Genomic DNA, 27,254 nt, shown 5'->3' on the forward strand with positions numbered 1-27,254 from the left:
ATTAAATTTAAAAAAAAAGTTTTTTTAACTGGAAATAAGCAACATTAAAACTTAAAACGAAAAGAAATTATTCTGTATATGAAAGGGGTTGTCCCCTCTTTAACGCTTCACTCTTTACGCTGAAGTTTTTTTATTGCTTTAAAAAGTAGAGTTTTGACAAAGAGTCAAAGCTACAATGCCAGTAACATATGTCTCCTTCTCAAAAACCCCAATGCTAGGCTTTTACCTAAGATTTAGTTGGTTTTAGTATTGGCATAATTGTGACTGGAATTATCTCAAAAAATATTTTCATAGGCAAAAGTAGCCTAGAAATACCTTATCATAAAGTAAGAGGAATAAAATAAACCAAGAACTAAAATTTACCTGATCGGACGTTCACTTCACGAAGATTCGAATCAAACTGGATCAGAAAATAATAGTGGCCAAAAAATAGATTTTTCATTCAAACATATCTCTGAATTTAGTTGAGTTCACTTGTGTTGCGAAATCAAAGCTCACTTTGAACTGTAATCCACTGTTTGTCAGTCGATATTTCATTATAAATTCAAAGGCTTATTTTCAATAAAATAAGGGACAACTTTAATGCTTGACACCAGTGGAAGCTACCATTGACCTGGAAACTAGAAGAAAAAAAAAATGATATTAGAGTCAAATACTTAGATGAAGTTGATCAAACGACCCCTCTCCCAATCTTCTAGGATCATAGGTTCTGCACAATCACCCCTGGAAAAAAACAAAACAAATAAATACGCGTGTGCTATCTTTTTCCTGGAAAAGAGACAAATTTCTACCATTTTATACGTGAAATCTTAAAGCATCTGGAGCTAGGTTTATCTGATTAGGACCACTTGACTTTTTGGGGGTGTTTACTCCCTTTTTCGACGATAGGGCAAATTTTTTCAGGTTTGCAACTTTTGTTGGGTAATATGAAACTAAATCAACTATCTATACTTGGAATCAACATAGAAACTAAATTTTTTGATGAGTCTGTTGTTATGAAAACTCTGTTATTTATAGTTTCGGTTACTATTGAGTCGATACATTCTCTATATATGCTGCTTTTACTTCCTTTTAGCGCTTTTAATGACGCTTAATTATACGACTGGGATTTTTGAATATGATTTTAATTATATCTTCGTTGCTGAATGATATGAAGTCGTTTTTTCTCTATCATTTCTATGATTTTTGGCATATTTATTTATTAACCAATGTTTCGTATTAAAAAAATTAAATTAAGAGTAAAGGATCCCAGCTGGCATTTCTATAATTCATAAAATAAAAAAATAAACACTGAATATCCTAAATTCTCTAGAATTTTGTAGAAAAGATTCTATAATATTTTTTGACTAAATTGTAAGGAAAAGGCTTTCATTGAAGATAACAATTTTTGGTCAAATTCTTTGTTTTGCTATTTTTCTTTTGTTTTGGTATTGTAGTATTTTCGCATTAAACAATAGCAACCATTGGAAACACGATTAATTATTTAATTTCATCATTTTCTGATCATCTGATCTTTCATCATCAATCTGAGTTTGAATTTGAATGCATTAATTAAGTTTAATGCATTGAAGTGTACGAAATATTAAAATCTGAATGAAAAAGGAAACTGTTTAAAAAACGCAATGTGCTACTGAAATGTTTTTTATTTGAATCGGGTACGGATATTCTCGGGGTTTGTGAAACATTTTTAGATGAAAACTCGGCGAATAATTCCAATTCTCTCGTGTAAGCAGAAATAGAAAAAAATTATATTCCGGCGCGACTGAAAGAAGAATCTCTATATCTGAATATTGAGAGGATTTTTGAAAGCTGTATTGTTGAATGTTTTTTTTATCCAACAATGAAAAAATTTTAATTGCTGTAATTTATCGTCCTCCCTCATCTAGCATGGCAGACTTTATTGAATAATTTGAAAATACACTAAGAGTAATATCAAATCTTTGAATGCCATTTTTTATCCTTGGGGGCTTCAATATTGACCTAATGGGATGCCTCCCTTCAAGCCTGTAAAGGATTGACCGACATGTCCTTCAGTTTTTATAATTTAACCTTTCACATGCTATGAGCCCAATATGTTTTATTCTGACACGAATTACAAATTCATCTTTTTCTCTGATTGATAACATTTTTTCACCTGATGCATGTGAGGCTACATTCGTGGTTATGGAAGATACGTCTGATCATTGTATATTAATCTCTAACTTCAGAGCGCAAAAGATAGCCAATAAAGAAAATCCTATGAAAAGGAGAAATTTCTCACAAGTAAATATAAATGAACTAAAATATAATCTTAGCGATATAGATTGGAGTGAAATTACTAACGAGAATGATCCAAATACATCCTTAGATGTATTTTACCGACCTCTGACTGAAAAACTGAACCTTCATTGCCCATTTAGAGCTACATACCGGAAAAGAACACCACCCAAAAAACCTTGGATAAGTTTATCAATTTAAAATCTATCAAGGAAAAAATCGATTGTATAAGATAAAAATGAAATACCCCTCAGCTCATAATGTACAGCAATTCAAAAATTTTAAAAAATTGCTGGTTAAAATTCTTAGAACAAGTGAACAAATTTATTATGAAAATTCATTTTAAAAAATCGGATTCACCTCTGACTACATGGAAATTAATCAGGGAACAAATTGCAAACAATAATAAGACATCACACCCTGAAGTGATCATAAATGAAAATGGTGTTGAATTGAAGGGGAAGGATGTTGTTGCAGATTATTTTTGTAATTACTTTTCCCATTTTAGTACTGCTGCTGATCTGGAATCTCCTGAATCTTTATTTGGTTCATATAAAGATTATCTACCGTCATCCGAAAATTCTAGTATGGTCCTGGCCCCTGTTACTTTCGGTGAATTCCAGAAAGTAATTACGAATTTAAAACGTGGTAATTCCTCTAGATGCGCTCTTCACAAATATTCTGAAAGAACTTGCTTGTGTAATCCATGTGCCGTTGATTCATATTTTAAACGATCATAAATCATAATGATCATAAATCGATCATAATTTAAACGATCATAAATCATAATGATCATAAATGAAAATGGTGTTGAATTGAAGGGGAAGGATGTTGTTGCAGATTATTTTTGTAATTACTTTTCCCATTTTAGTACTGCTGCTGATCTGGAATCCCCTGAATCTTTATTTGGTTCATATAAAGATTATCTACCGTCATCCGAAAATTCTAGTATGGTCCTGGCCCCTGTTACTTTCGGTGAATTCCAGAAAGTAATTTTGCTTATTTGTTTGTTTTTAAATCAATCAAAGAGGATTGTCGGCCTTTTTTTCTGCAAAAACTTGATTCAGCTATAAATATTTTCAAAAAAGGATATACAAACAAAGACAGTTCAAACTGACGCTACTATGTGTGTTTCAGCTGTGTTTTCATTAATTATCCTAAGGTAGCCTTAATGGTGGTTAAAGTCCACGAGAACCATTAATTTCGAATTTAAAACGTGGTAATTCCCTAAGTCTAGATGCACTCTTCACAAATAAAGAACTGCTGAAAGAACTTGCTTGTGTAATCCATGTATCGTTGCTTCATATTTTAAACGCATCTATATCATCAGGGATCTTTCCAGAAGTATGGAAACCTGCACGAGTTATTCCAATTCATAAGAAAGGTGATAAGACAAATGTAGGCAACTATCGCCCAATAGCTATTCTTTCTTCAATATCTAAGGTTCTAGAAAAATTATTCAAAAAAGAATTGTATCGTATTTAAAAAAAAAAGTTTATTTACTAAAAATCAGTTTGGACTCAGGTCGGGTCGTTCCACTGAACAAGCTATTGCCGTAGTAATCTTATAGATTAATGATTCACTAAATGATGATAATCATGTGTCTGCTCTCTTCTATGATATAAAAAAGGCATTTGATACACTAAACCATAAAATCTTGACAGAGAAAATTAATAACACAGGTATTAGAGGTAAAGACCTAGATCTAATAAAATCTTACCTGTATGGTCAAAATTTTCAGGTAGAAAAAAAATGGACATCTGTCAAGCCATATCGTCATTAGCAGCAATTTTCCCAGATGATATGGCTGTGACAGTAAAAGCTAAAACCTTCGGTTGAGAAAATGGTGACAACAATGAAATCTTAGAATAAATGGTTTGCGTGTAACTACCAATCCCCAAACTCGTCTAAAGCTGAATTCGTGATTTTCGGGTGGTCACAGCGGGCTGTAAATAAAAATACCATAGATTAGTTAATTGTAAATCAAAGTAGGATAAAAAGAGTAAATCCATTTCGTTACCTTGGGATTATTCTCGATGATCTTTTATCTTTCCGTAAGCATTCTGATTATTTGAGATTGAAACTTGCCCATCACTTAGGTTGTCTTCATAGATTGATACAGGTGTTTCCTTTTTCCATCCTTAAAATTTTATACCATTCTCTAATTGAATCATATCTTAATTATTGCCCTATAGTTTATCTCAACTTATTTATGATTCATCTGCAACCTCTTCAGATAATTCAAAATAGGCAGTTAGAATTCAGGGTACTTTTGTTCATCGCCCTGTGAGGCTTAAATATCTGTCAGAAACCCAAACTTCATATATTTTTCTCAAAATGCTTAAACTCAAACAACTGAAGGATGTGCATAGAGTAATGTGGTATTATAATATCCAATCCTCAACAAATTGTTTCCATGATTTGGGTATAATTGACACTCCCACTTCTCCTGCCCACCGCATCCGCTCCAAGAAGCATCGCCTTCGGCCAACCAAATCAGAAAGAGCTAGACTCTCAATCAGATACCAGATTCCTCATATTGTAAATAAACTTAACTTAGTAGAAATGTCCTGAAGTTCCATGAGTCGATTTTCTTTGAAAAAATATATTTCAAAAATAGTTCTTTGCTTGGATGTCGGGATTGATTAATAATAGATTTTAGTATGTATTTTGTTATGGTGTTCTTGCACAGGGATGGCCTCCTCTGTTATCTCCTACCTTGTATGTTTTTTTTTCTTTTTGGAATTATTGGTACGAAGAGACGTTGTGTTTTTTTCTATGCATTTGTACTGCCCCAGCCTTACGAGCTCTGGTCTCTGTTGGGGCATACTATTGTTTTTGTATATTTTTTAATTTGATTTAATAAATATTGATTGATATTGATTGCAGTAGTAGGCATATAGTTGCTTTTGGTTAATTCAACACCCCTCAAAATCCACTCCTGAAAAATTACTGATACGCTCGTCTGACAATCTACATACATATAGCGTGTTTTGATTTAGTTTAACATGCCCATAATCATTCCCTATAGCCTCAGTGGTAGTTATTGTCGCGATAATTGGGTTAGTCGTGTTAGTTAGCAATAATTGAGAAGTTAGTAGAAGTTAGAATGGCTTTGCTGCATAGTATTTGTCAATTTAGTTCAATGTTTCCTGAAAGTTTCACCACTAGGTCCAGCAGTAGTAGTAGCCGCAGTGGTTACAGTAGCAGCGCTAGTAAGATCAGTTGCAGTAGTAGACATATAGTTGCTTTTGGTTAATTCAACATCCCCTCAAAATCCACTCCTGAAAAATTACTGTTACGCTCGTCTGACAATCTACATACATATAGTGTGTTTTGATTTAGTTTAACATGCCCATAATCAAGTTTCACCACTAGCTCCAGCAGTAGTAGTAGCCGCAGTGGTTACAGTAGCAGTACTAGTAGGATCAGTTGCAGTAGTAGACATATAGTTGCTTTTGGTTAATTCAACATCCCCTCAAAATCCACTCCTGAAAAATTACTGATACGCTCTCTTGACAACCTACATGCATATAGTTTGTTGTGATTTAGTTCAACATGCCCATAATCATTCCCTATAGCCTCAGTGGTAGTTATTGTTGCGATAGAAGTTAGCGATATTGTCGCAATAGAAGTCATTCCCTATAGCATCAGTAGTAGTAGTCGCAGTGGTTACAGTAGTAGTAATAGTAGGATCAGTTGCAGTAGTAGACATATAGTTGCTTTTGGTTGATTCAACATCCCCCTCAAAATCCACTCCTGAAAAATTACTGATACGCTCTTTTGACAACCTACATGCATACAGTTTGTTGTGATTTAGTTCAGCATGCTCATAGTCATTCCCTATAGCCTCAGTAGTAATAGTAGTGTTAGTAGTAGTAGTTAACAAATAGTATCTCTTGGTTAATTTAACATGAGCCTTAATATGCACCCAAAGTTTCAACTTAATATTATAAGTCGTTCCTAAGATATGCTGATACACCCTATGACCAGTAGTTGCTGCAACATTTTTACTACTAATTGCACTTAGATAAAGAAAACTTGGGGTAGCCCCACAGAAAGAACTAACACCGGCTACCGTTTTCCAAAAAATCTACGACCTGTCAGTTATTATTTTTTGTTGTAGACATCAATAAGTTTTAGATAATTTATTTGTCCAACAATTTTTCAGCCTTGTCAATCAAGTTTAATTTTTTTGGTTTCTTTGGTAATCTTTATCATAAAGCAACTTCTTGTTTGGGAAATAATTCACAATTTATAGAATTGTGGGAGATGGAGGGTTGAAGCCTACAGAAATTTCTAAGACTAAATAAAGCTTAAAAAAGGCATTTTATTTTAGTCGTAATCTTTCCAAATGAATAAGAAAGGCTGCAGTTCTTTTATATTTTTAGTTTTCTAAATTGTATCCTATCTGTACAAACGCTTCGACCAGGAAAATTGTAGCCCATCTACACAAACTTTAACTGCTGATGAATAAAACTTTCGTCCATTGTTTACGTATAGTATTTCTTAATGGGAAAAACACATAGATTTTTCGGGGAGGGGGGAAATTTTCTATCGGGGGGATTTTCTATGCGGATAATATTCCCTGGGGAGGGAAGTTCCCGGGGGTGAACTTTCCAAGAAAATTTTCAATTGAATTTGCGAAGATTCCTATACAGATTACTCAATATTACAAGTAGAGATATTAAGGGTAATTTCCGTAAAATATTACATATTCTACTGGTTATTGGAAAGCATACATATATTTTTCAAGAAAAGTATTTCCTGGTGGGGGAGTGGTTACTTTTTACAGGTAGATTTTCACATGGGGAAGGTAATTTCTGGAGCTAAACTCCCAGAGGAAATTTTATTCAGGAGAAAATTTGCCAAAACTAATTTGCAAATTCAGTTTTATTTTTTCATGTTTAGTTAACCAAATTTGAACCTGCATTAGTTGAAAACATCCAGAAATTAGATAAAAATAAGTTTTTAAAATAAGAAGAAAAAAATAAATAAATAAAAATAAGAAATTTTAGATACATAAGTTTTTTACCTGAAAGTAAGGAGCGACATTAAGACTTAAAACGAACAGAAAATATACCGTATATAAAAGGGGATGTCCCCTAGTCAACCCCTCGGTCTTTACGCTAAAGTTTGGCTCTCTGTCACAAGTCTACTTTTTAAAGTGATAAAAGAAAACTTTTTGTAAAGAATGACAGGGGCAAATCCAGCATTTTTTTAGCGGGGGGGGGGCACAAAATATTTTACTCCGATAAACTTGCGAACAAAGAAATGCCAGCAATTTAAAGGGAACCTCAACGATTATACGCCGTAAGTAGGTTGTGGAAATAGTATTAAATTTAATCTAAAACCCGCCGAGGTTTAAAGTTCTAACAAATCTATTGAAATTTAATGATGGCAAAACATCGATACAAAAAAGAGTAAGTTATAGAAACCAACCCGTATTAAAAAAATGAAAAGCTGTTCACTCTCTGTAAAAATAAGATATTTAATATGGCAACATGATATTATCCCCAAATCCCCCACTATATTAAGGGGAGGGGGCATGCGCCCCCTGCACCCCCACCTGGATCCGCCACTGAAGAGTGGGGTGTTGAGGAGGAGGCAACGCCTCTCATATACGGAATAATTTCTCTTTGTTTTAAGCTTTAATATTGTTCCTTACTATCAGTTTAAAAAACTAGTTTTTTTATATTTAATACAGCATATAACTCTTCAAGAAAAAGTATATCATAGTAAAACCATGAAAAAAAGAAAAGTACTAAAATTTGCATTAATTTGAGATCTTAATTGGAGATCCAGAAACAATAGTTCTTTGCATTAGAGATTTACTTTAACCCAACCCCTAAAGGTGAAATATTTTGCCTTATTGTATATACCGCGCTGAATTTCCCATTGTTGATGAATACTTAAATCAATGCGACGAAGAGTGACGTATGGAAAAAATCTGCATATCTAGCCTACAATTCAGGCTAAATATCTGATCATTAGGGAGGGAGGGGTAAAGCTAATTTGCGATGCAGATGTTATTTTTGGCTTCATGAAGAAATTTATGCTATAAATATTCTCTCTTATTTCATTTAAATGTTATGGTTGCGCAAATACCATTTTCTTAAATATCAGTCAATACTTTATAAAGGCACATAATGAATAACTGATTTCAAGTGAGACAATATTTCAGGGGAGATGGAAAAAAAATTTAGAAAAAAATAAGAGCAGATAAATATATTAAAAGGTAACCTTGGTGCAAGACTTTGTTTCAAATTTCTAATCGCGTAAAGTAAAGTACATCTCAATTCCAACCCCTTCCAAACGCCTGGATATAGCATAAAACCATACCCTAAAGGTTTTTTTTTAATTGGCATTATCGACCAATAGATACTGATAAATTAGTGTAAAAATCGTCAATAAACACAGTCACCAAACTAATTTATGTTCAGGAATATTTCTAGGTAGCGGGGGAGGGGTCTGGTTATAATGGAAACAACTCAAATTCAATGAAAAATAGTTTATTCCTTCTTGGGCCGAATAGCTTTTTTACGTTTGTAATAGTGTTTTAATGCTAATAAAATAGTTGACTGATTGATGCGATGAAGGATGAATTTTGCAATTGCATTGTTTCGTTCGGAAAAGAATTTTGCACTAGGATATCTTAAAAAGTATAAAATAGCGCGGAATCATGGAAATATCAGTTGTTAAAACTTTTTTTTATATATATTTAATTTCTGATCGTTTTGAAATAATGCTGAAAAATCCAGCATCCCTCCACGGAAGGTTCCATCCTCACACTGGAAATTAATCAAAGTAAAGTCCTTCTCTTGTAACTCCCTTCCCAAGAAAATTATGTCCTTGCCAAAAATCCCCAGGGAAATTTCTTGCAGATAATCCCACCTTAAAAATTCTCCTTGGCATAGTTTCATTTGAAAACGTTTTAAAAAATCATTTTTAAATTTTGTCGGATATCCCCTACATGAAAAATTTTACACTAAAATCCCCACTGTTAATAGTTGACACTTCCTGATGATTATGATTAAAGGAGCTTTTGAGAATCCATTTAAATGAGCCCCATAAAATTCCCTTTTATAGCCGTCAAAAATTTGCTTCTGTTCTTATAAGTTTTAAAATTTTCCCAAGAGTTTTCTAAGATAGTTCTACAACCCCATCACCACAAAAATCGGTATAAATTTACTCGAGAAATTTCAGTGACCTGAAACACAGTTATTACTAAAAGGTTCAAAGAGAAGAATATTTTTCTAGATTTACATGGATCCAGGTAACGGAAAAAAATGTATTTATTTAAAATATTTTTAGTTAGAGCTCATGACGCTTCTTTTAACAGTTTTTAACATTGATCGCACGAAGATTGGTTTGATTGCCATATTCGATAATAGCAAGTAAAACTAAATAAAAGTTTGAAAATAGAATAAGCAGATTGTAATAAATAAACGTTTAATAAAAGTAATTCTTTAATGACTATTAACAGAGAAAACAAAGCAGTAAAAATTAAAGCAAACACAACAAAAAATTAACACAGAAGTAACTTTGTGGAAAGTTCAAAAACATAAGTCTGCTAACAACGTGAATGGGGATGATAATTTAATCATAAGATTAAGCAAAAATTTATGTGATCTTAGGACATTGAAAATTCCAGAGGGGAAAAGAATTTACACAAGGGGTAGTTTAATTTTGATGTATATATTCTTGTAAGCTCCTCCCACAAAAAATCTGAAAGCTTCTGTTGGAGGTAGTTTTTATTAGTCTTTTGATCAAGGGGGAAAAATACACAAGAGCCATCAAAATTGTAGCAGTCCTTTCTCTCATAAGATCTTAAGTTTTCTATACAACGCATACCCTCAAGAAATTGGAAGTATCGATCGCATTCCCTTTATTTGATCAGTTGATCAGTTTAAAGTTTAGATGTCCAAGAATAAACATAGATATTTAAATGATATTGACTGAATCAACATATGGCCAAATGCTAGAATTCATTGCATAATGTTTGGCTCTCTTTGGACCCAAAATTTATCGTTCCAACGAAGTTTTTGAGGGCCAGACTTGCAGAATATTTCAACAAAAATCAATGAAGCAATATTCTTGCTATCTTTATACCTTAGCTCTTCAAGCTCTCTCATCATCAACATAATTTTAATTACTAGGAGCAGGAGTAGTGGCTCTTGAAGAAGCAGGTGAAGGGGGTTCTGATATAGGGCGAGGGTATTTGATGTGTCTAACACCGTTTTCATCTTCAATTATCAGTTCAGGGAAGACTTTATGGAGAGCTAGCATCCTTGCTCTTCTGTAATAAGTTGCAAGGGATCTCCAGTCGAGAAGGTCACTTAGACGTTCCGTGCGATTACGCTGAATTATTCGTTGTCGACGATTTAAGCTTACGAAATCATGCATATACGAAGCAAGCTGTGAGATGGAATCGTCAAGACCTATGAAACGGCGATCCACAATATAGATCCCATAGCTGGTTGGGTCTGCAACATGATCATCCATAAAACAACCAAACCCTGAAAGGTTTGTGGTCACAGATGGGATACCCATCACTGTGCATTCAGCGGGTGTATATCCCCATGGCTCATAGTAGCTTGGAAAGACTCCTAAGTGACAGCCTCGGACGAAATCCTCATAGTCTAATCCAAAAAGAGGATTACTAGAGGAAAGAAATTCAGGGTGAAAAATCACTTTTACTCGATCGCTTCTATTATTAAACAGTTGACATCTTCTCAGGTTATAAAGAACAGGATCTGCGTGGTCATCAACTACATTATGGGTTGTGATCGGTGGTAGAGAGGAGCGGTGGCTTGCAAAAACGCATCGTTTAAGTTTGACAAGGTCATCCTTTGAGAGAAGCTCTTCGCTATCTGGTAGTTTACCACTAAGACAAGCATCATACATCCTTTTCCCAATATCCTGCTGAACGACATGAACAGTGTCCCGTAGGCTTTTTGCAATTGCTTGTCCTCGAAGACTTTCTACATTATAGCTATTTGTACGAGTTGGGAAAATCAAAAAAGCAACAACTGTCTTATCCGAACCGGATTCTTTTATCATGTGGTTAAGTCGTGCTAATCCTTCTATAAACAAATCAGCTCCCTTATTGCTAAATTCATATCTACCAGCAATAAAAAAATATAACGTTTTGTCAAGGTCAAAATCGTGATAACCATGGAAATGTCCACGAACAAAGTCATGTATTTTCTCTTTGTTTACAGCGTGTAGATTTTGAAATTCATGTAGTGCGCTAAACTTCTTCACATTAAGCCCATTGGGGGTTACAATATCTGGCTTCCGTTTTAGAAGATGTTCAGCTTCAATGCCTGTGATGTCGGATACAGTTGTGAAAATGTGCGCTTGATGAGTCGCAGCCCTTTCAATGCAATAGCGATGATATATCTGACGCTTACCAGCTTCGGCGTCAATATCAAATTTATCTAGACTATTATAAAAGTCAACACTACCGGCACATAAATATCGACCAAGAAGGGTGGCGTGTGTCGTAAAAACAGTAGACACATTTATATTCCAGAGTCGAGTCATGATGAGTCCAATTCCTGAGAGCCATTCGTGAAAATGGCAGACAATTTTTGGGGAAATCTCAACGTCTTTATTAGCGAAATGGTTAAAATCAGCAATAAATTGAGCTACCATAAACCCAAACAAAACACAATCGTTGGACTCAGTATCATTATCAGGAAGCCCAATTCCACTTTTGCTGAACAGTTCTTCCTTGTACTTATTCAAATTGTAAGAAACTGAAGAAATGTCAAATAAAAGTACTAAAGGATTGCCGTCCACTAGCCAACTGCCCGTATGAATTTTGAAGCCATTATCTCTCAGCTTCGTCACAGCATCGTATAGTGGGCCCTGAGAAAACTCAAACTCCTCGATTTCTGTTCGAGCAAATTGTTTTTTGTATGGACCCATTAGTACATACCTATTACCCATCTCTTCAACAGAAATCCCGGTCTTCGACCGGATAACTGTATAAATCCCACCAACTTTGTTAACTACCTCCCATGCGCATTCAAATGTCCAAATGTTCTCAGCTTCTGCACTGTCACCACTGTCGAGGACCCCCATGAGATCATTGGTACTGTAGAATCTTCGAGTGATGGGCGTTGCAGATTTGCCAGACATGTTGAAATTATTTGTTAAAATCTAGAAAGAAAAGAAAGAAATTGGAATAATCAAAGTAAAGGGTGTTAAAGAATCTATAAGGTTTTACAAAGCCATAAAATTTGGTTGTATTATTCCATGCAATTATCCTATTTTATCAGATATGATATGTCGTGTTGTGCAGCACAGTAGCTGCACATAGTTAGATTTATATTTTCAGACTTTGGAGCAGCGAGAGATTTTAATATACATTTTAAGGGCACTCTAAAATATATCAATAGACTTTACAGGTTCAAGGCAATCAAATACAAAGAATTCAGCCATTACCAACCCCGCATACTACTTCTATCTTTTATTCCGTCTTTATTTTTTTTTTAATTTATGTCTCAAAGCATTTAAGTGACCTCGTATTTCAAAAGAATGAAGATTCCTCTGCTCCGGAGATTTATGTAGGGAGAAAGCCCAGGGCCCAGGTTTCTCCCCGAAATCCTGAATTTCTCAAACCCTTCTTATTCAAAAAAAATGCGCTTTTGATCATTCTCCTCCGTATTTTCTTTATTATGCCCCTATCGAAAAAAACAAATATTTTGTACGTGTTTAGACTGAGTCTATATATAGGATATATAGGATATATATATATAGGATTTAGACTGAGGATATATAGGCCTATGCCTATATATCCGCTTTAGGGTATGTATATATACGCTAAGAAGTTTCAGACTTTCAGACTCAGAAGTTTCACTATTTCTCACAACTCTACTTCTTAAAACAATAAAAAACTTTAGCGTAAAGAGCGAGGCATTGAGGAGGGGTCAACCCCTTTTATATACGGAATAATTTCTGTTTGTTTTAAGTTTTGATGTCGCTCCTTACTTGCATTTAAAAAAAAACTTCTTTTTTTTTTATTTAATTTCTGAACGTTTTTAAATTAATACTTGTTTTGATTATGGCTCACCGCACATGAATAATAAAAACCAAACTTACACATTATTTTTTTTTGGCTGATTAGCTGTCTCATAGTTTTGATCAGACGATTTTAATAATAAAAAGGGGTGGGCGAGGAGGCCTAGTTGCCCTCCAATTTTTGGTTACTTAAAAATTCAGCTAGATTTTTTACGAACGTTTTTGTTAGTAATAAAAATTCGTACCCAACGAATTAACTTACGTAACGAACTTCTATATTTGTATACTTTTATTACGTATGAGGGTGTTTGCCCCCTTGTTAATGCCTAGTTTTTTACACTAAAGCTTGAATTGTGCCCCTATTCTTTAAGAATGACCCCTGAATCACAAAGGCCTTAGAATAAATAGTTGAAATTACTAAAAATAAATCAGCTTAAAGAGCAAGGTATTGTGGAGAAGACGAACCATCTTATATACGCAATATGTTCTGTTCGTTTTCAGTTTTAATGCTGCTCATTAGTTCAAGCTGAAAAATAATATTTATTTTCTCATTGTATTTTTTTAATAATGCTAGAAAATTCTGCGCCCCCTTCATTGAAATTATCTTCCCTCATGAAAAATCCTCCATAGGAAGATCGTCCCATGTAACCTCCTCCCCATGACCCATCCCCACACCATGAAAAAGTCCCCCAGAAAACGTCTGTACACTTCATAGTTAACAATTACTTCATGTAAACAATAGTCGAAGATTGTAACTTGCAGCCCCTCCCCCGGGACTGGAGGGGATTAAGTCATTCCCAAAGATATTGTTATTGAGTTTTCGACTAAGTTGAACAGAATGGCAATCTCAAAATTTTGATCCGTTGAATTTGGGGGAAATTTGCGTGGGAGGGGGCTAAGGTGCCCTTCAATTTCTGATCACTTAAAAAAGACACTAAAACTTTTAATTTCCGTCAGAATGAGCCCTCTCGCGACATTCTAGGACAAATTGGTCTATATGATGACGCCTGGGAAAAAAAGAAAACAAACCAAACAAATAAACACGCATCCGTGATCTGTTTTCAGGCAAAAAATGCCTGATAGGAGCTTGAGACTTGAATCGAATGGTGTAATTTTCGTTAAGACACCATGACTGTTAGAGGGTGTTTTCTCCTACTCTAAAATAAGACGAATTGTCCTAGGCTCGTAATTTTTGATGGGTAAGACTAAACTTGATGAAACTTATATATTTAAAATTTTTGACGTAGCTATTAGTATCAAAACTGTTTTTTAGGGTTTCGGTTACTATTGAGCCAGGTTGCTCCTTACTACAGTTCGTTACCACGAACTACTTAAAGAGACAAATATGATCTAGTTCTCTGCTTTATTATTTTTTCCCTTGAATGAAGCATAGTCACTTGTCTAGCTTTTAATTGAGAACATCGTCCTTAGATTTTTGGGTGAGTGGCTGCCCTTTCTTTATTTGGGCTAATTGTTTTTTTCTTTGTATGTTATTTTATTCCACGTTCTTAGAAGCTATTGAATAATCACTGGAAAATATAAAATGGAATAATAAAATATATAAAATGGAATAATAACAATATAAATATGAATGTCTTGAAGCTTGAATCAGGGTTGCAGAATTACACAGCCAAAGAGCTAAATAAAAGTATAAGCAGTGTTTTGATAAACAAAAAACTGTTTAGTAAGAAAAAGTTCTCATTTGCATTTTATTTAGGAATGGGAAATATAATTAGTTGCATCAGTAAACTGCATTAGTAAATTAGATTAATATTTAGTAAATTATATTAGTAAATTAGATTAATATATCAACTTAATAAATTAAATGAATAGTTTCCACATAATAAAATACATTAGTAAATAATTAAATTAATTGCATTAATAAACTAACTGCAATAGAAAAATACTATTTTGAAAATAACATTATGTTTATCAAACAGTTTGTGGTTAGGAGCGACCAGGCTCAATAGTAACCAAAACTCTAAAAAATGGAATTTTGATACCAATACCTACATCAAAAGAATCGCATTTTAATGCTGATTTTAAATATATAAGTTTCATCAAGTTTAGTCTTACCCATCAAAAGTTACGAGCTTGAGAAAATGTGCATTATTTTAAAATATAGGAGAAAACGCCCCCTAGAAGTCATAGAATCTTAACGAAAATCACACCATCAGATTCAGTGTATCAGAGAACCCTACTGTAGAAGTTTCAAGCTCCTATCTACAAAAATGTGGAATTTTGTATTTTTTGCCAGAAGGCAGATCACGGATGCGTGTTTATTTGTTTTTTTGTTTGTTTTGTTTTCCCTCAGGAGTGATCGTATCGACCCAGTTGTTCTAGAAGGTTGCAAGAGGGCTCATTCTAACGGAAATGAAAAGTTCTAGTGCCCTTTTTAAGTGGCCAAAAAAATTGGAGGGCACCTAGGCCCCCTCCCACGCTAATTATTTTACCAAAGTCAACGGATCAAAATTCTGAGATAGCCATTTTATTCAACGGAGTAGAAAAATCTTATAACTATGTCTTTGGGGACGACTTACTCCACCACAGTCCCCATGGGAGGGGCAACAAATTACAAACTTTGACCAATGCTTACATATAGTAATGGTTATTTTGAAGTGTACAGGCGTTTTCAGGAGGATTTTTTTGGTCGGGGGAGGGGTTGAGAAGAGGGGGATATGCTGGGGGAACTTTCCATCGATAATTTGTCATGGGGGAAGAAAATCTCCATGAAGGGAGCGCCAGATTTACTAGCATTATTTAAAAAACTATGAAAAAATAAATATGAAAAAGTTCTTTCAGCTGGAAGTAAGGAACAGCATTAAAACTTAAAACAAACAGAAATTATTACCCATTTGAGGGGCTCGCCTACTCCTAATACTTCGCTCTTTACGCTAAAGTATTTTTAGTAATTTCAACTATCTATTCTACGGCTTTTGTGATTCTGGGGTCATTCTTAATGAATTGGGACAAAATTTAAGCTTTAGTGTAAAGAGCGAGGATCTGACAAGGGGGCGAACCCCCTCATATATGTAATAAAAATATGAGAATACAAAAGTTCTTTACGTAAGCTAATTTATAAGTTACGTAAATCTTTTACTGATAAAAATATTCGTAAAAAATTAAAAGTTCTAGTTGCCTTTTTAATTAACCAAAAATTCGGAGGGCAATTAGGCTTCCTCCCCCGCTCTTTTTTTCTCAAAATAATTCGATCAAAATTATGAGAAAGCCATTGAGCCAAAAAAAAAAAATGCAAATTTTGTTTTAATTATTCCTCTGCGGAGAGCCATAATCAAAACATGCATTGATTCAAAAACGTTCAGAAATTAAATAAAAAAAAACAAGTTTTTTTTAACTGAAAGTAAGGAGCGACATTAAAACTTAAAACGAACAGATATTACTTCGTATTCGAAAGAGGCTGCTTCCTCATCAACGCCCCGCTATTTACGCTAAAGTTTTTTACTGTTTTAAAAAGAAGAATTGAGAGACAGAGTCAAACTTTAGCGTAAAGAGTGGGGCTTTGATGAGGGAGCAGCCTCTTTCATATACGAAGTAATTTCTGTTCGTTTTAAGTTTTAATGTCGCTCCTTACTTTCAGTTAAAAAACTTTTTTTTTTTTATTTAATCCCTAATATGAGCCTGGTACCATTTAAAACTGGCGGAAGATCAAAACGAAAACTACACTTTTGGAATCGCTAAAAATTATTAAAATTGTTAAAACTAATTTTTTAAAAACTCGAAAAACGAAGTTTTTCAAAGAAAATTCAAGACCATATTCAACTTAATGATCAGCAAAAATCAAAACCTATAATAATCCAAGCTCATAACAACCAGAAATTGCTATTAAAGAAGCCAAAAACGAAATGAAATTAAAGAAAAAATCATAGCAAACAAACAAGCACAAATGAATTAAAAAAATATCAAGTTTAAAGCCTACTGCGTAATACGCGCTTTACTGAAAAAAAGTTATTTCACAATATTTTATTTTGTATTTATTACAACATTAAAAATAACGTGAAAATTACAGCGAAATAAAAAATTCAGCTGATGATTTTTCAGCAATTATTATCGTTATGTATCAAATATTCTGTTTTATTTTATGTAATTTTCAGTAAAGTGCCAATAACAGGGTAGGCTTTATATTTTCACAGTTACGGAAGGGGACAGAAGCCAAAACTCTTATTTGTAGTGATTTTTGTTCGTTTTAATCTTGATTTGCATATTCAATTTAAGTTTTATGTGGCGCTCCCAAGGTGTCAATAAAGTTAATAAAACTGTACACAAGGATAAAAAACCGTTTTCCTCGCATAATTTTGTTGACTTTATTGCTGTCAGAAAAAAAATTTGACCTTTTCTTTAAACTTTTTTGAGAAAGTCCACGATTTTCAGCCAATAACAAAAGACTTCTGTTGAATTTCAAATAAACCATACACAAATTAGTGTCCACATATATACTAGTAGATACTTGTTCAGATATTTTGCTTGGTAAAAGAAAAAGGCTTAGAAAAAAATATTTTCATCCATTTTTAAAAGAAATGACGAAAAAGATGGGTTTCTCAGCCTTACGTCTGATTATTTGCGTGAATGGGAAAAATTTATAGTTTGTTATTTCAGGAAAATATATATATATCAAAACAAATTGATTCTTATGCGGATTTTAAATTAATAATTTTGTTATGTTTAGTTATACCCAGCAAAGTTTACGAGCCTGAGAAAATTTGCCTGATTTTCTAAAAAATGAAAAAAACCAAAATCCACATTATTAATGAAGATCCCACCATCAAATTCAGAATAGCAGAGAATTCTATTGTAGATGTTTCAAGCTCCTATCTGCAAAAATGTGAAATCTACCAAAATGTGTACTTTTTGCCAGAAGAAAGATTACGGATGCTTGTTTATTTGTTTTTTTTTTTTCCAGGGCTGATCGTATTGACTCAGTTGGCCTAGAATATCGGAAGAGGGCTTATTATAAAAAAAAGTTCTAGTAACCAAACAAGACCAAAACAATTGGAGGGCAGCTAGGCTACCTCCCACGCCATTATTTTTCCCGAAATCGTCTGATCAAAATTTTGAGATTGCCATTTTGTTCAGCATAGTTGGAAGATCTAATAACTATGTTTTTGGAGATAAAATGAGCCTTAATAGCCCCCGGGGAAAGGTCTTTAAGTTATAAAACTTGCCCATTGTTGGCGCATAGTAATTGTTTATTATTTGTATTTTGAAAAGTATGCATGCATTTTTCAGTTTTTGCCGGGGGGCCTTTGCAAGGGGAGAATTTTATATAATAAGGGAGTTTTCCGGGGAGGGTGAAATTTTCAGGGGAAATTGTGTACTTGGGGAATTTGCCAGAATTCCTATAAGAAATTTCATTACATATCTTTCTTTCTGTTTACTGAATCAATTTTACGCGTGGATTTGTTAAGGGTAATTGTCCGGAGTAAATTTTCACCTGGATTGTCCAGAGGATATTTCCATGGGGGGATTTCTACATGGAAGTGGAGCCAGATTCCCTGGTGTTATTTGAAAGACGACCAGAACTTAAATTTAAAAGAAAAACAGATTTTTTTAACTGAAAGTAATGAGCAATATTAAAACTTAAAACGAACAGAAATTATTACGTATACGAGAGAGATGGCCCCCTCTTCAACACCTCGCTCTATATGCTAAAGTTTGCATTTTTTTTTCTGATTCTTAAGAAACAAATCATGAAACACAAGGGTTAATTAGAAAAATATTTTTTTCTTAACGTTGAAAAACTTTAGCGTTAAGAGCGAGGTGTTGAAGAAGGGGCAATCCCTCTCTTATACGTAATAATTTCTGCTCGTTTAAAGGTTTTAATATTGCTCCTTACTAACAGTGCTTTTTACTTACTTACTATGCTGAATAAAATAGCTATCTCAAAATTTTGATCCGTTGACTTTGGGAAAATAATTAGCGTGGGAGGGGGCCTAGGTGCCCTCCAATTTTTTTGGTCGCTTAAAAAGCGCACTAGAACTTTTCATTTCCAATAGAATGAGTCCTCTTGAAACATTCTAGGACCACTGGGTGGATACGATCACCCCTGGAAAAAAAAACAACAAAACAACAAAAAACAAATGAACAAATAAACACACATCCGTGATCTGCCTTCTGGCAAAAAATACAAAATTCCACATTTTTGTAGATAGGAGCTTGGAACTTCTACAATAGGGTTCTCTGATACGCTGAATCTGATGGTGTAATTTTTGTTAAGATTGTATGACATTTAGGGGGTGTTTCCCCCTATTTTCTAAAATAAGGCAAATTTTCTCAGGCTCGTAACTTTTGATGGGTAAAACTAAACTTGATGAAACTTGTATATTTAAAATCAGCATTAAAATGCAATTCTTTTGATGTTACTATTGGTATTAAAATTCCATTTTTTAGAGTTTTGGTTACTATTGAGCCGGGTCGCTCCCTATTACAGTTCGTTACCACGAACTGTTTGATTACGCTCTTTACCTCCATCAAAAATTTTATTGAAGTGATTTTTTTTTAGCAAAAAAACTTGTTAATCAATAGTTTCGTTGGAAAATAAATTATCCGTATTGTATTTTTTAACAGAAAGAAAATTAAAATAAAAAAGTACGAAATAAAAAGCATATCAGCTTTTACCCACATTTAGGCATATGATCTAAAGGACATAGATGTCACAACATGATGTTGTCATACTGACAACATATGTCATCAAAAGATCAGTATGCATTCCGAAATATCATTAGGATCATGTTAAATATTAGGAACATGCTGCATATTATTAAGTAAAAATTTAATTGTTTTTGGTTTTAGGTATCCTAGGGCTATATCCAGGACTATCAGGTGGTGTCTCAAAAGCGACCATATTTGGAAAGACCACAAAATAGGAAATCTAATAATACTCCTTGTTTTATTTCCTTGAAAGGAGCCCTCAAGGCAGTATCCAGGGGGAGGGTTAGTGGGTTGGACCCCCACCCCCTCATATGTTTCTTCAATTCGTAAAAATGTAACAAAATGAATATAAACAATTTTTTATGCGTAGTTTTAGTTTTTATGTGTACGCGTCTTATGAAAGTCCTTTTGTACCCCCCCCCCAAAAAAAAAACAAAGTACGGCCCTGGGAGTTACCAAATAAAGGAATATGCATCCCTGACCATCCTTCTTGCAAAATAAAAAAAAATCCGCATTTTCATTGATGGAGGATTAAGAACTGTGTCAAGGTTCTCAGCTATGCCGAATCGAAGTTGGAATTTTGATGAACATTTCCCCTTCCGCAGGAAAGTAATGCCTTAGTAGACCATCCTTCTTGCAAAAAAAAAAATCTAAAGTCTAAAGCGTCACTTTACTATAGTAGGAAGAAAGTTCTACTTACATTTATCAAAACTTGTGAGCTCAAAGAGTTGTGCTGTGCTAGACTTGTGAGAGTAAACTGATTTTTAATTTTTTAAAATCAAAAAATAAACCACTTTCCCCATAATGATGATATTAGCATTATATTGAAAGTATTGACCTCTTTTATCGAAAACTATGAAGGAATTGATTATAAAAATTAGGTTAATATTATCAGATTATTTATAAGAAAAATTCAGGTTTCGCAGAATTCAAATTAACAAGTAAATTTGAATAGGAAATGTCATCTGAAGATAAGGTTTCCTATCTGAAATTAACTTTCATCATCGAATAAATTTATCAACAAAAGTGGATGAAATTGCTCCATCCTCTATGTTTTGAGCCAAGGACTTCTCAAGAAAAGTACACAAGATTCTGGCTTTTAAGTTTCTGGCTTGTTCTGAGGTTTACTGGCGTCAACAACTCCTACCAAAATTAGATATTGAATTTTAACCTGGTCGGAAGTAAAAGCTCGAATTACAGAAATGTCAAATTATGCCTCACGAAACGATTCAGTTCTCACGAACCGATTCACTATTCAAAACACCCGTCCATCCGAGACAAACTGGCTTAGATGAACGAGGAGAGACCTTGAATGTTAAGTTGAAGTAGCATAAGAGAATAGTTTCCTTTTGTGGACTCCCCCCCCTTCTGCAACAGTGTTTGTATTTACTGGGTTTTGACTAGCCTAACCACCAGAATTATTAGAATACTCAATCTGTAAAAGGTATTATTTTCAAGCTCGTAAAAGCCTTTCCCAGGGAATAAAATATTCTCGGAATCAGATTTCAATTGGAGTCTAAGTCACCAGATAAAAAAATGGAAGAGAACTAAAAGATAAAAGACGTCGATGTTTTCAATCTTTTGAAAACCGCAATCTTGATTTCATACCAATATAAAAATCCAGTTGAATGAACTTAATTTTACAATTGAAGCTAAAAAAAAGCATTATGTGGAATAACTTCTATTATCGGTAATAAAACACATTTAAAATGTTGGAGGAAAAATATGATTTAACTTTGGGAAAATTAGAATAGAATTAATTTTACAGCTTTTTCTGATTTTCCTAAGCAAATATATTTGTTCAGAAAAATTAACTTAATCAAACAAAAAATCCCCCTTGCACTTCCACCCGAAAGCCCCCATTGAAGGGGGAGATCGAAGTTTCTATTTGGACGTATTTTCGGCTTTAAGTATTACGAATCCGACATCACATAATTAAATTCTACGTACCCCAATATCAACTTTTACCTTCACGTAACAGGGGGGGGGGAGCAAAGTACACAGATCATACTTTTCCAGATTCTAGTGACCAAAGAATCATTTTATATCAAATAAAGTACCGTATTACCAAATATAAGTCCAAAAATCAGTTTTTTACTATTATTTCCACCTTTAAGGGCCTGTAATATGAGGGGTTGCTAAGCGTAACATGTTGAAAAACCACTTCTTTAATCGAGAAAAAAAAAGTTCAGATGAAAAACTGTAGGGCAAACTGTTGCGACGGAAGCTGTATCTGAGCGACTTGCACCCGCTCGTGCAGTGGCATCGCACGATCTTCAGCAGGCCCTCTGGTGCTGGCTAAGCACCTGTTAAGTCTCATATTCCTTGAAGATGAGAGGCGCCAACTCTACTCCTTGAGCATTAGCAAATTGGATTTGCCACTTCATTATTTGGAAATAGCACCTATAAAAGTGGTACTTTGCGACAGCCAAAATCAGCGGAAGCCGCTCTGCCTGAACAAAAGCATTTGCACTTTCAACCTGCTTTGTAAATGTTCAAACCCAAACATCCTTCAACGTCTTCTCATTACTTCTCTCCTCTGTCTATTCGGAGCAAAGCTTTCTCTCCAGCTTCGGCAATCCTGGTGGGTGGATTGTCATGAAGATCTTTTAAGGAACCATAAAAATCCCATCTTTAAGTGACAAGAAAACCAATACTGGTTTCCTTAAGCCGAGAAGTCTAAATGCTGTCTCATAGCCAGACATTGCGTGGTGAACGAGTAGATTTTCTGTTGCTTCGGTTCCTAGTTTGTTCTTGATATTTTTTATATCTTACACTCTCTGGTCATTTCTATGTTTGTCTGTCTGCATAAAGATACCATATGCATCAAGCTTCGCATGGTACAGCAGAAGTAGTAATAGGCCAGTATTATTCTCAATCAAAGTGATCGATGAAGTTTCAGTTCTAGGACATCGGCACCATCCTGATCATGTAAAACTTTGAATCCTGTATGTCGATGAAGTATTGTTTATTTTTGGGATTTATCAGGAATCCCGCACGAGACAAGACAAAGACAAATGGCAGAACAGATGAGGAATATATAATTTGAGCTATAAATTTGCACATAGGGGCAGAATAATTGTACCTAACACACTTTGCATGCAGGCCCGCTACACTTTAGCCCCCTTTTGGAGTGTCTTGTATGTCCCATACATCAGTGCAAGTGCCCTATAAATCAACAAACTTTCTGGTTGAAGTTGCTCTAATAAACAATTTATAATGACGAACATTTTTTTCATTGCTTGTAAAGTTGAGACAAAAGAGGCTGAGTTGATTTTGTTCAGCAGTCCTTTTACTTCACACGCTGCCTCGCCGACGGAATTATCAGAGATTGTGGCTAACACAGCAACAATACATTCGAGTATTCCCTAAACCTTGGAAATAGAGTGGACTGCGTAAAACCAACAAGTCCAGAAGGTTAGCTGAAGGTGGCTGGTGTCTAATCCTCCTACCCCGAAAAACACCCTTTCACACACGGGAAATACCCCGGGTAATACCCACCACGTAACTCCCTCCCCCCTTGGAAGAAATACCCCACTCCGTAAAAATAATCCCCGAGGATTATAAATGTCCCCCTGGAAAACACCCCTGAGGCAAATACCCACACCCCCGAGGAGAACACCCCACGTGGCAAAACATTCCCTTTGAAGTGTCCCTGAAAATACCCCCCCCCCAATGGCTGGTTGGTCTAAAATCACTTTCGACTTATAATAAAAGGACTGGAACACTCAATTTTTTATATAATGAGTACCCTCCAAAGTTTTTGCGACCGTGAGCTGGAGGTGAAGATGAGGAATGGGCAGTCCCCCTCCTACACGGAAAAAAATTCTGCTAATTTTATTGTTTGATGTTACCTCTTTCGTTTTTAATTTACATTAACAGTCTTATTTATGGTCTTAATCCCCATGTGCACATTGTTCTTTCTGGTGACGATAGTAACTTTTCTATTTCTGCATTGGACCTGCCACCAGCCAATTCCATAGCTTTAAGGTCACTTATATTTTATCAAGGTCTTTTTGATAAAATAAAAGATTGGTGCTGGTCAAATAGCACTGTTCTCAACAGCCGGAAGAGTAACATTGTACATTTCAGGACCCCTTATCGTATGAGAGACATACAAGGGACAATAACTCTGACATATGGGAACAATATTATACCGCAAGCTACTATGGTGAAATTTCTTGGTGTGTATGTTGACTGTTTTCTTTTTTTAAACCCCGTATAACTCATACCCATTCCTTCGTCCTCCGCCAGTCTTCAATGTTGCACCGGTTAACTCATTTCTTCCCTCAGATGTTATGCTTTCTCTTTATTATGCTCTTATTTTTCCTTGACTTTCTTATCGCTGTTCTGTCTGGGGTGGTATTAATAAGTCTCTTCTATCATCACTTCAAATAGACCAAAATAGGCCAATGAAGGCTAATTTTCTTCTCCCTTGGCTATACCCTTCCTCTGGTCTTTATAATGATAATGGAATAGTTCCGCTGGATCGTAATTTACGTAAAAGTAATCTTTATTGAGCCCGTTGTGATTTTCTAGGTATACTTCTACCGTCTCTGCTAGCTGGCCCGGCTAGGTACTCTCTTTTTTACGTAGGTCTTCTCGCAGATTTTTTTTTACCCGAACGATCGTCAAAAGCAGCTCAGAGGTCTCCAGTTTATCAATCCATCCTACTATGGGACTCAATCTCTTCTGATGTCCCTCTATCTCTCTCTGCAAAATTGATTTCTCGGGGGGTTTACCCAAGTCCATTAATTTTTCTCACTCTTTTTTCTTCTTTTTATTATTATTATTTAGAACTCTATCCCAATTTATATGTATCTTTTCGCTTATTTTAAAATCATTTTCAGAAACTGTTAAAAATCTGTTAAAGTCTTTAAAAGTCTACTACTATCTATTAAAAGTCTTTGTATTATTCCAGTGTTTTATTATTGTATGTGTTTTAGTGTTTTATAAAAATGCAGTGTTCTACTATTGTATTGTGTGTCCTACTACAAGCCAAGCTTCTTGGGCCAAGTAACCGTTTTACGTTTGTAATTGTTTTTTTTTTTTACTACCAATAAATGATTTAACGATTGACTGATTTGGTACCTGGCTGTCTGATTGACTTCAAACTTTCAGAATCGACCAAAAATGTGCAAAAAAGGGAATATATTCTAAAAAAATAGTTTCCAACCAAAACGGGTCAAAACCTATTTTATGTGTGTCTAAATGAAACTTTTAAGGATTTTTCTCTAGGCCAAGGTGACTTAATTTTTTGGGGTGGGAGGAGGGTGTTAGAAGATGTAAAAATTTTTTTTTTTCTGATTAGAATGAGCTTCACATCGGTACATACTTCGGTCAAAGTAATACGCAAATGCCCCCCCTCGCAAAAAAAAACAAACAAAACTGAGGGAAGAGCCCGCATAACTAGGGCACAAATCTTGCAAAATTTTTTCTGAACATATTAAAATTTGTATCTTTAAGTCTTTGGGCCAATAGGAGCCCAAAGTGGAAAAAAAAATCAAAACAAATAATGAATTGAGCCAAAAAATGGGCTCCAAAAAGGCCAAATAGCCTTTTTGTCAGATCGGCTTCCAACTTTCAGGGACCCCTCCCTTGGCCTACGGACGTAACAAGCTTTTGCAAGTGTAAAATTAGAAAATATTCCAGGTAATTTGTTTGATTCAGTTTAAAACAAGAAAATAAAAATCACCATTACGTCTTGTTTTGATTAGTGGAAGAATTAGATGAAAAAAAAAAAAAAAAATTCTAAACACATTTGCGTTGAGAGTGGTATCTGAGGAAATGACAGCCCCTCCACCTTCGGAGTGAATAAAAAATAAATTGAATTTTTAAAGAATTTTATTTGCATAAAAAACTATAATCTCCTTTTTTTAAATATTCAAGAATGATATAAAAAATAATTTTTATTTTATTTAAACTGAACAAATTATTTTGATTTTACAGTAGGGATTCCGCTGAAAAGGAGGGATGAAATTACTCTCAATTAAAAGAAAAAGATCTTCATATAGAACTTAAAAAAAAAAAAAATCAAATTTAAGTTTATAGCCACAATTTTTCACTTGAAACAAAATAGCAATGCTAAAGCTTGAAACAGCATAAATTGCCCTAGGTGTGAAGGGTCTGTCACAACCCTCAATTCCATATTTTTTTTTGCCTCTATTCAATTTCAGTTTGTGTCAATATTCGTAATGATATTTGCTATTAATTTATGTTTTTATAACACAAAAAATAACTCGTATTTTCTGATTTTTAATCCATGCAGAAAAGAAAAAAAAAACGAAAAAAAAAAAGTCATTATGTATCTTAAAGGACTAAGTTTCTTCCAGAATTTTCCAAACAAAGTCAAAAGACTTCCTGATTGGAATCGCGTTATGACTTTTAACTATTGTAAAATACTAATCCTTTTAGCAAGCTGAGTAAGTCTGAGGCTCATCCAAAATTTAATATTACATTGAAAGCCGCGCTAATAAAAGTCAGATTTCCAAAAGTGAAAACATACATTGAAAAAAATTTCAAACTTTTTCCGATAATTTTTTTTATCTGATGTATTTTGGGATAAAAAGGCTGGGGTTGCTAGTTACCTTCCGATCACCTTCAACTCTTAAAAAAGCACTAGAACTTCCAATTTTCAATCGAATTAGCCCCCTCTGAAGTCTATCCAGTGGTTGCTTCCATATGAAGTGCCTCTGAAAAAAAAAACCCAACTAATTACAAAACATAGGACTAGTATGGGCTTTACTATAGGCAATGCAATAGCGTTGCCTCCGATATAGTCGAAAAGCCGATTCATCTACTTTATTTGGCCTGATGTGGTTATTACATTCTTAGTTATTAGTTGGAGTAATATTAAGTTTTAATAACTTGTTTTTTGCTTAATAAAGCAAAAAATAACTCATATTTTCTGATTTTTAGTCCATACAAAAAAAAGAAAAAAAAATAGAAGACGTAATGTGTCTTAGAGGACTAAATTTCTTCAAAGATCTTTCAAACAAAAATTAGAGGACTTCCTGGTTGGAATCACGGTATGACTTTTAGCTTTTGTAAAATCCTAATCCTTTTAGAAAGCTGAGTAAGTCTGAGGCTCATCCAAAATTTAATATTGCATTGAAAGCTCTGCTAATGGAAGCCAGAATCCCAAAAGAGAAAACGTATATTGAGTCTCGACGAAGCCTGTTGACAGGATATAGTGAGATAAAAGGGATGGACTCAGAAAAGAGGAAAGGTAAACTCACGGAATCAGTAAACTAATTTCTTTTGAATTATAAAACCGTTACTAGATCCGGAAAGATTTTAGA

General features: G+C 34.3%; 1 protein-coding gene and 1 long non-coding RNA gene across 2 annotated transcripts in view; both read right to left on the reverse strand.

The window, feature by feature from the left end:
• Window positions 1-503, reverse strand: part of LOC136029920 (uncharacterized) — a 33,860-nt gene extending 33,357 nt beyond the window's left edge. The window contains exon 1 of the long non-coding RNA XR_010618140.1: window positions 364-503. This is a non-coding gene — a long non-coding RNA (uncharacterized LOC136029920). The remainder of the gene's footprint in view (window positions 1-363) is intronic.
• A 9,329-nt stretch (window positions 504-9,832) lies between these two features.
• Window positions 9,833-26,645, reverse strand: LOC136040245 (glycogen [starch] synthase-like). Its single transcript, XM_065724496.1, has 2 exons — window positions 26,541-26,645; window positions 9,833-12,426 (listed from the first exon to the last, which is right to left on the reverse strand). Exon 2 carries the CDS (start codon window positions 12,403-12,405, stop codon window positions 10,405-10,407), a length of 2,001 nt encoding a protein of 666 aa, XP_065580568.1. The 5' UTR covers window positions 12,406-12,426; window positions 26,541-26,645; the 3' UTR covers window positions 9,833-10,404.
• Between the last annotated feature and the right edge of the window lie 609 nt (window positions 26,646-27,254).

Source organism: Artemia franciscana, chromosome 1, assembly GCF_032884065.1.
Source record: "Artemia franciscana chromosome 1, ASM3288406v1, whole genome shotgun sequence".
NCBI lineage: Eukaryota > Metazoa > Arthropoda > Branchiopoda > Anostraca > Artemiidae > Artemia > Artemia franciscana.

Bases quoted from the DNA above. Each gene is read 5' to 3' on its own strand.
- LOC136040245 (XM_065724496.1), bottom strand. From the start codon at position 12,405: ATGTCTGGCAAATCTGCAACGCCCATCACTCGAAGATTCTACAGTACC.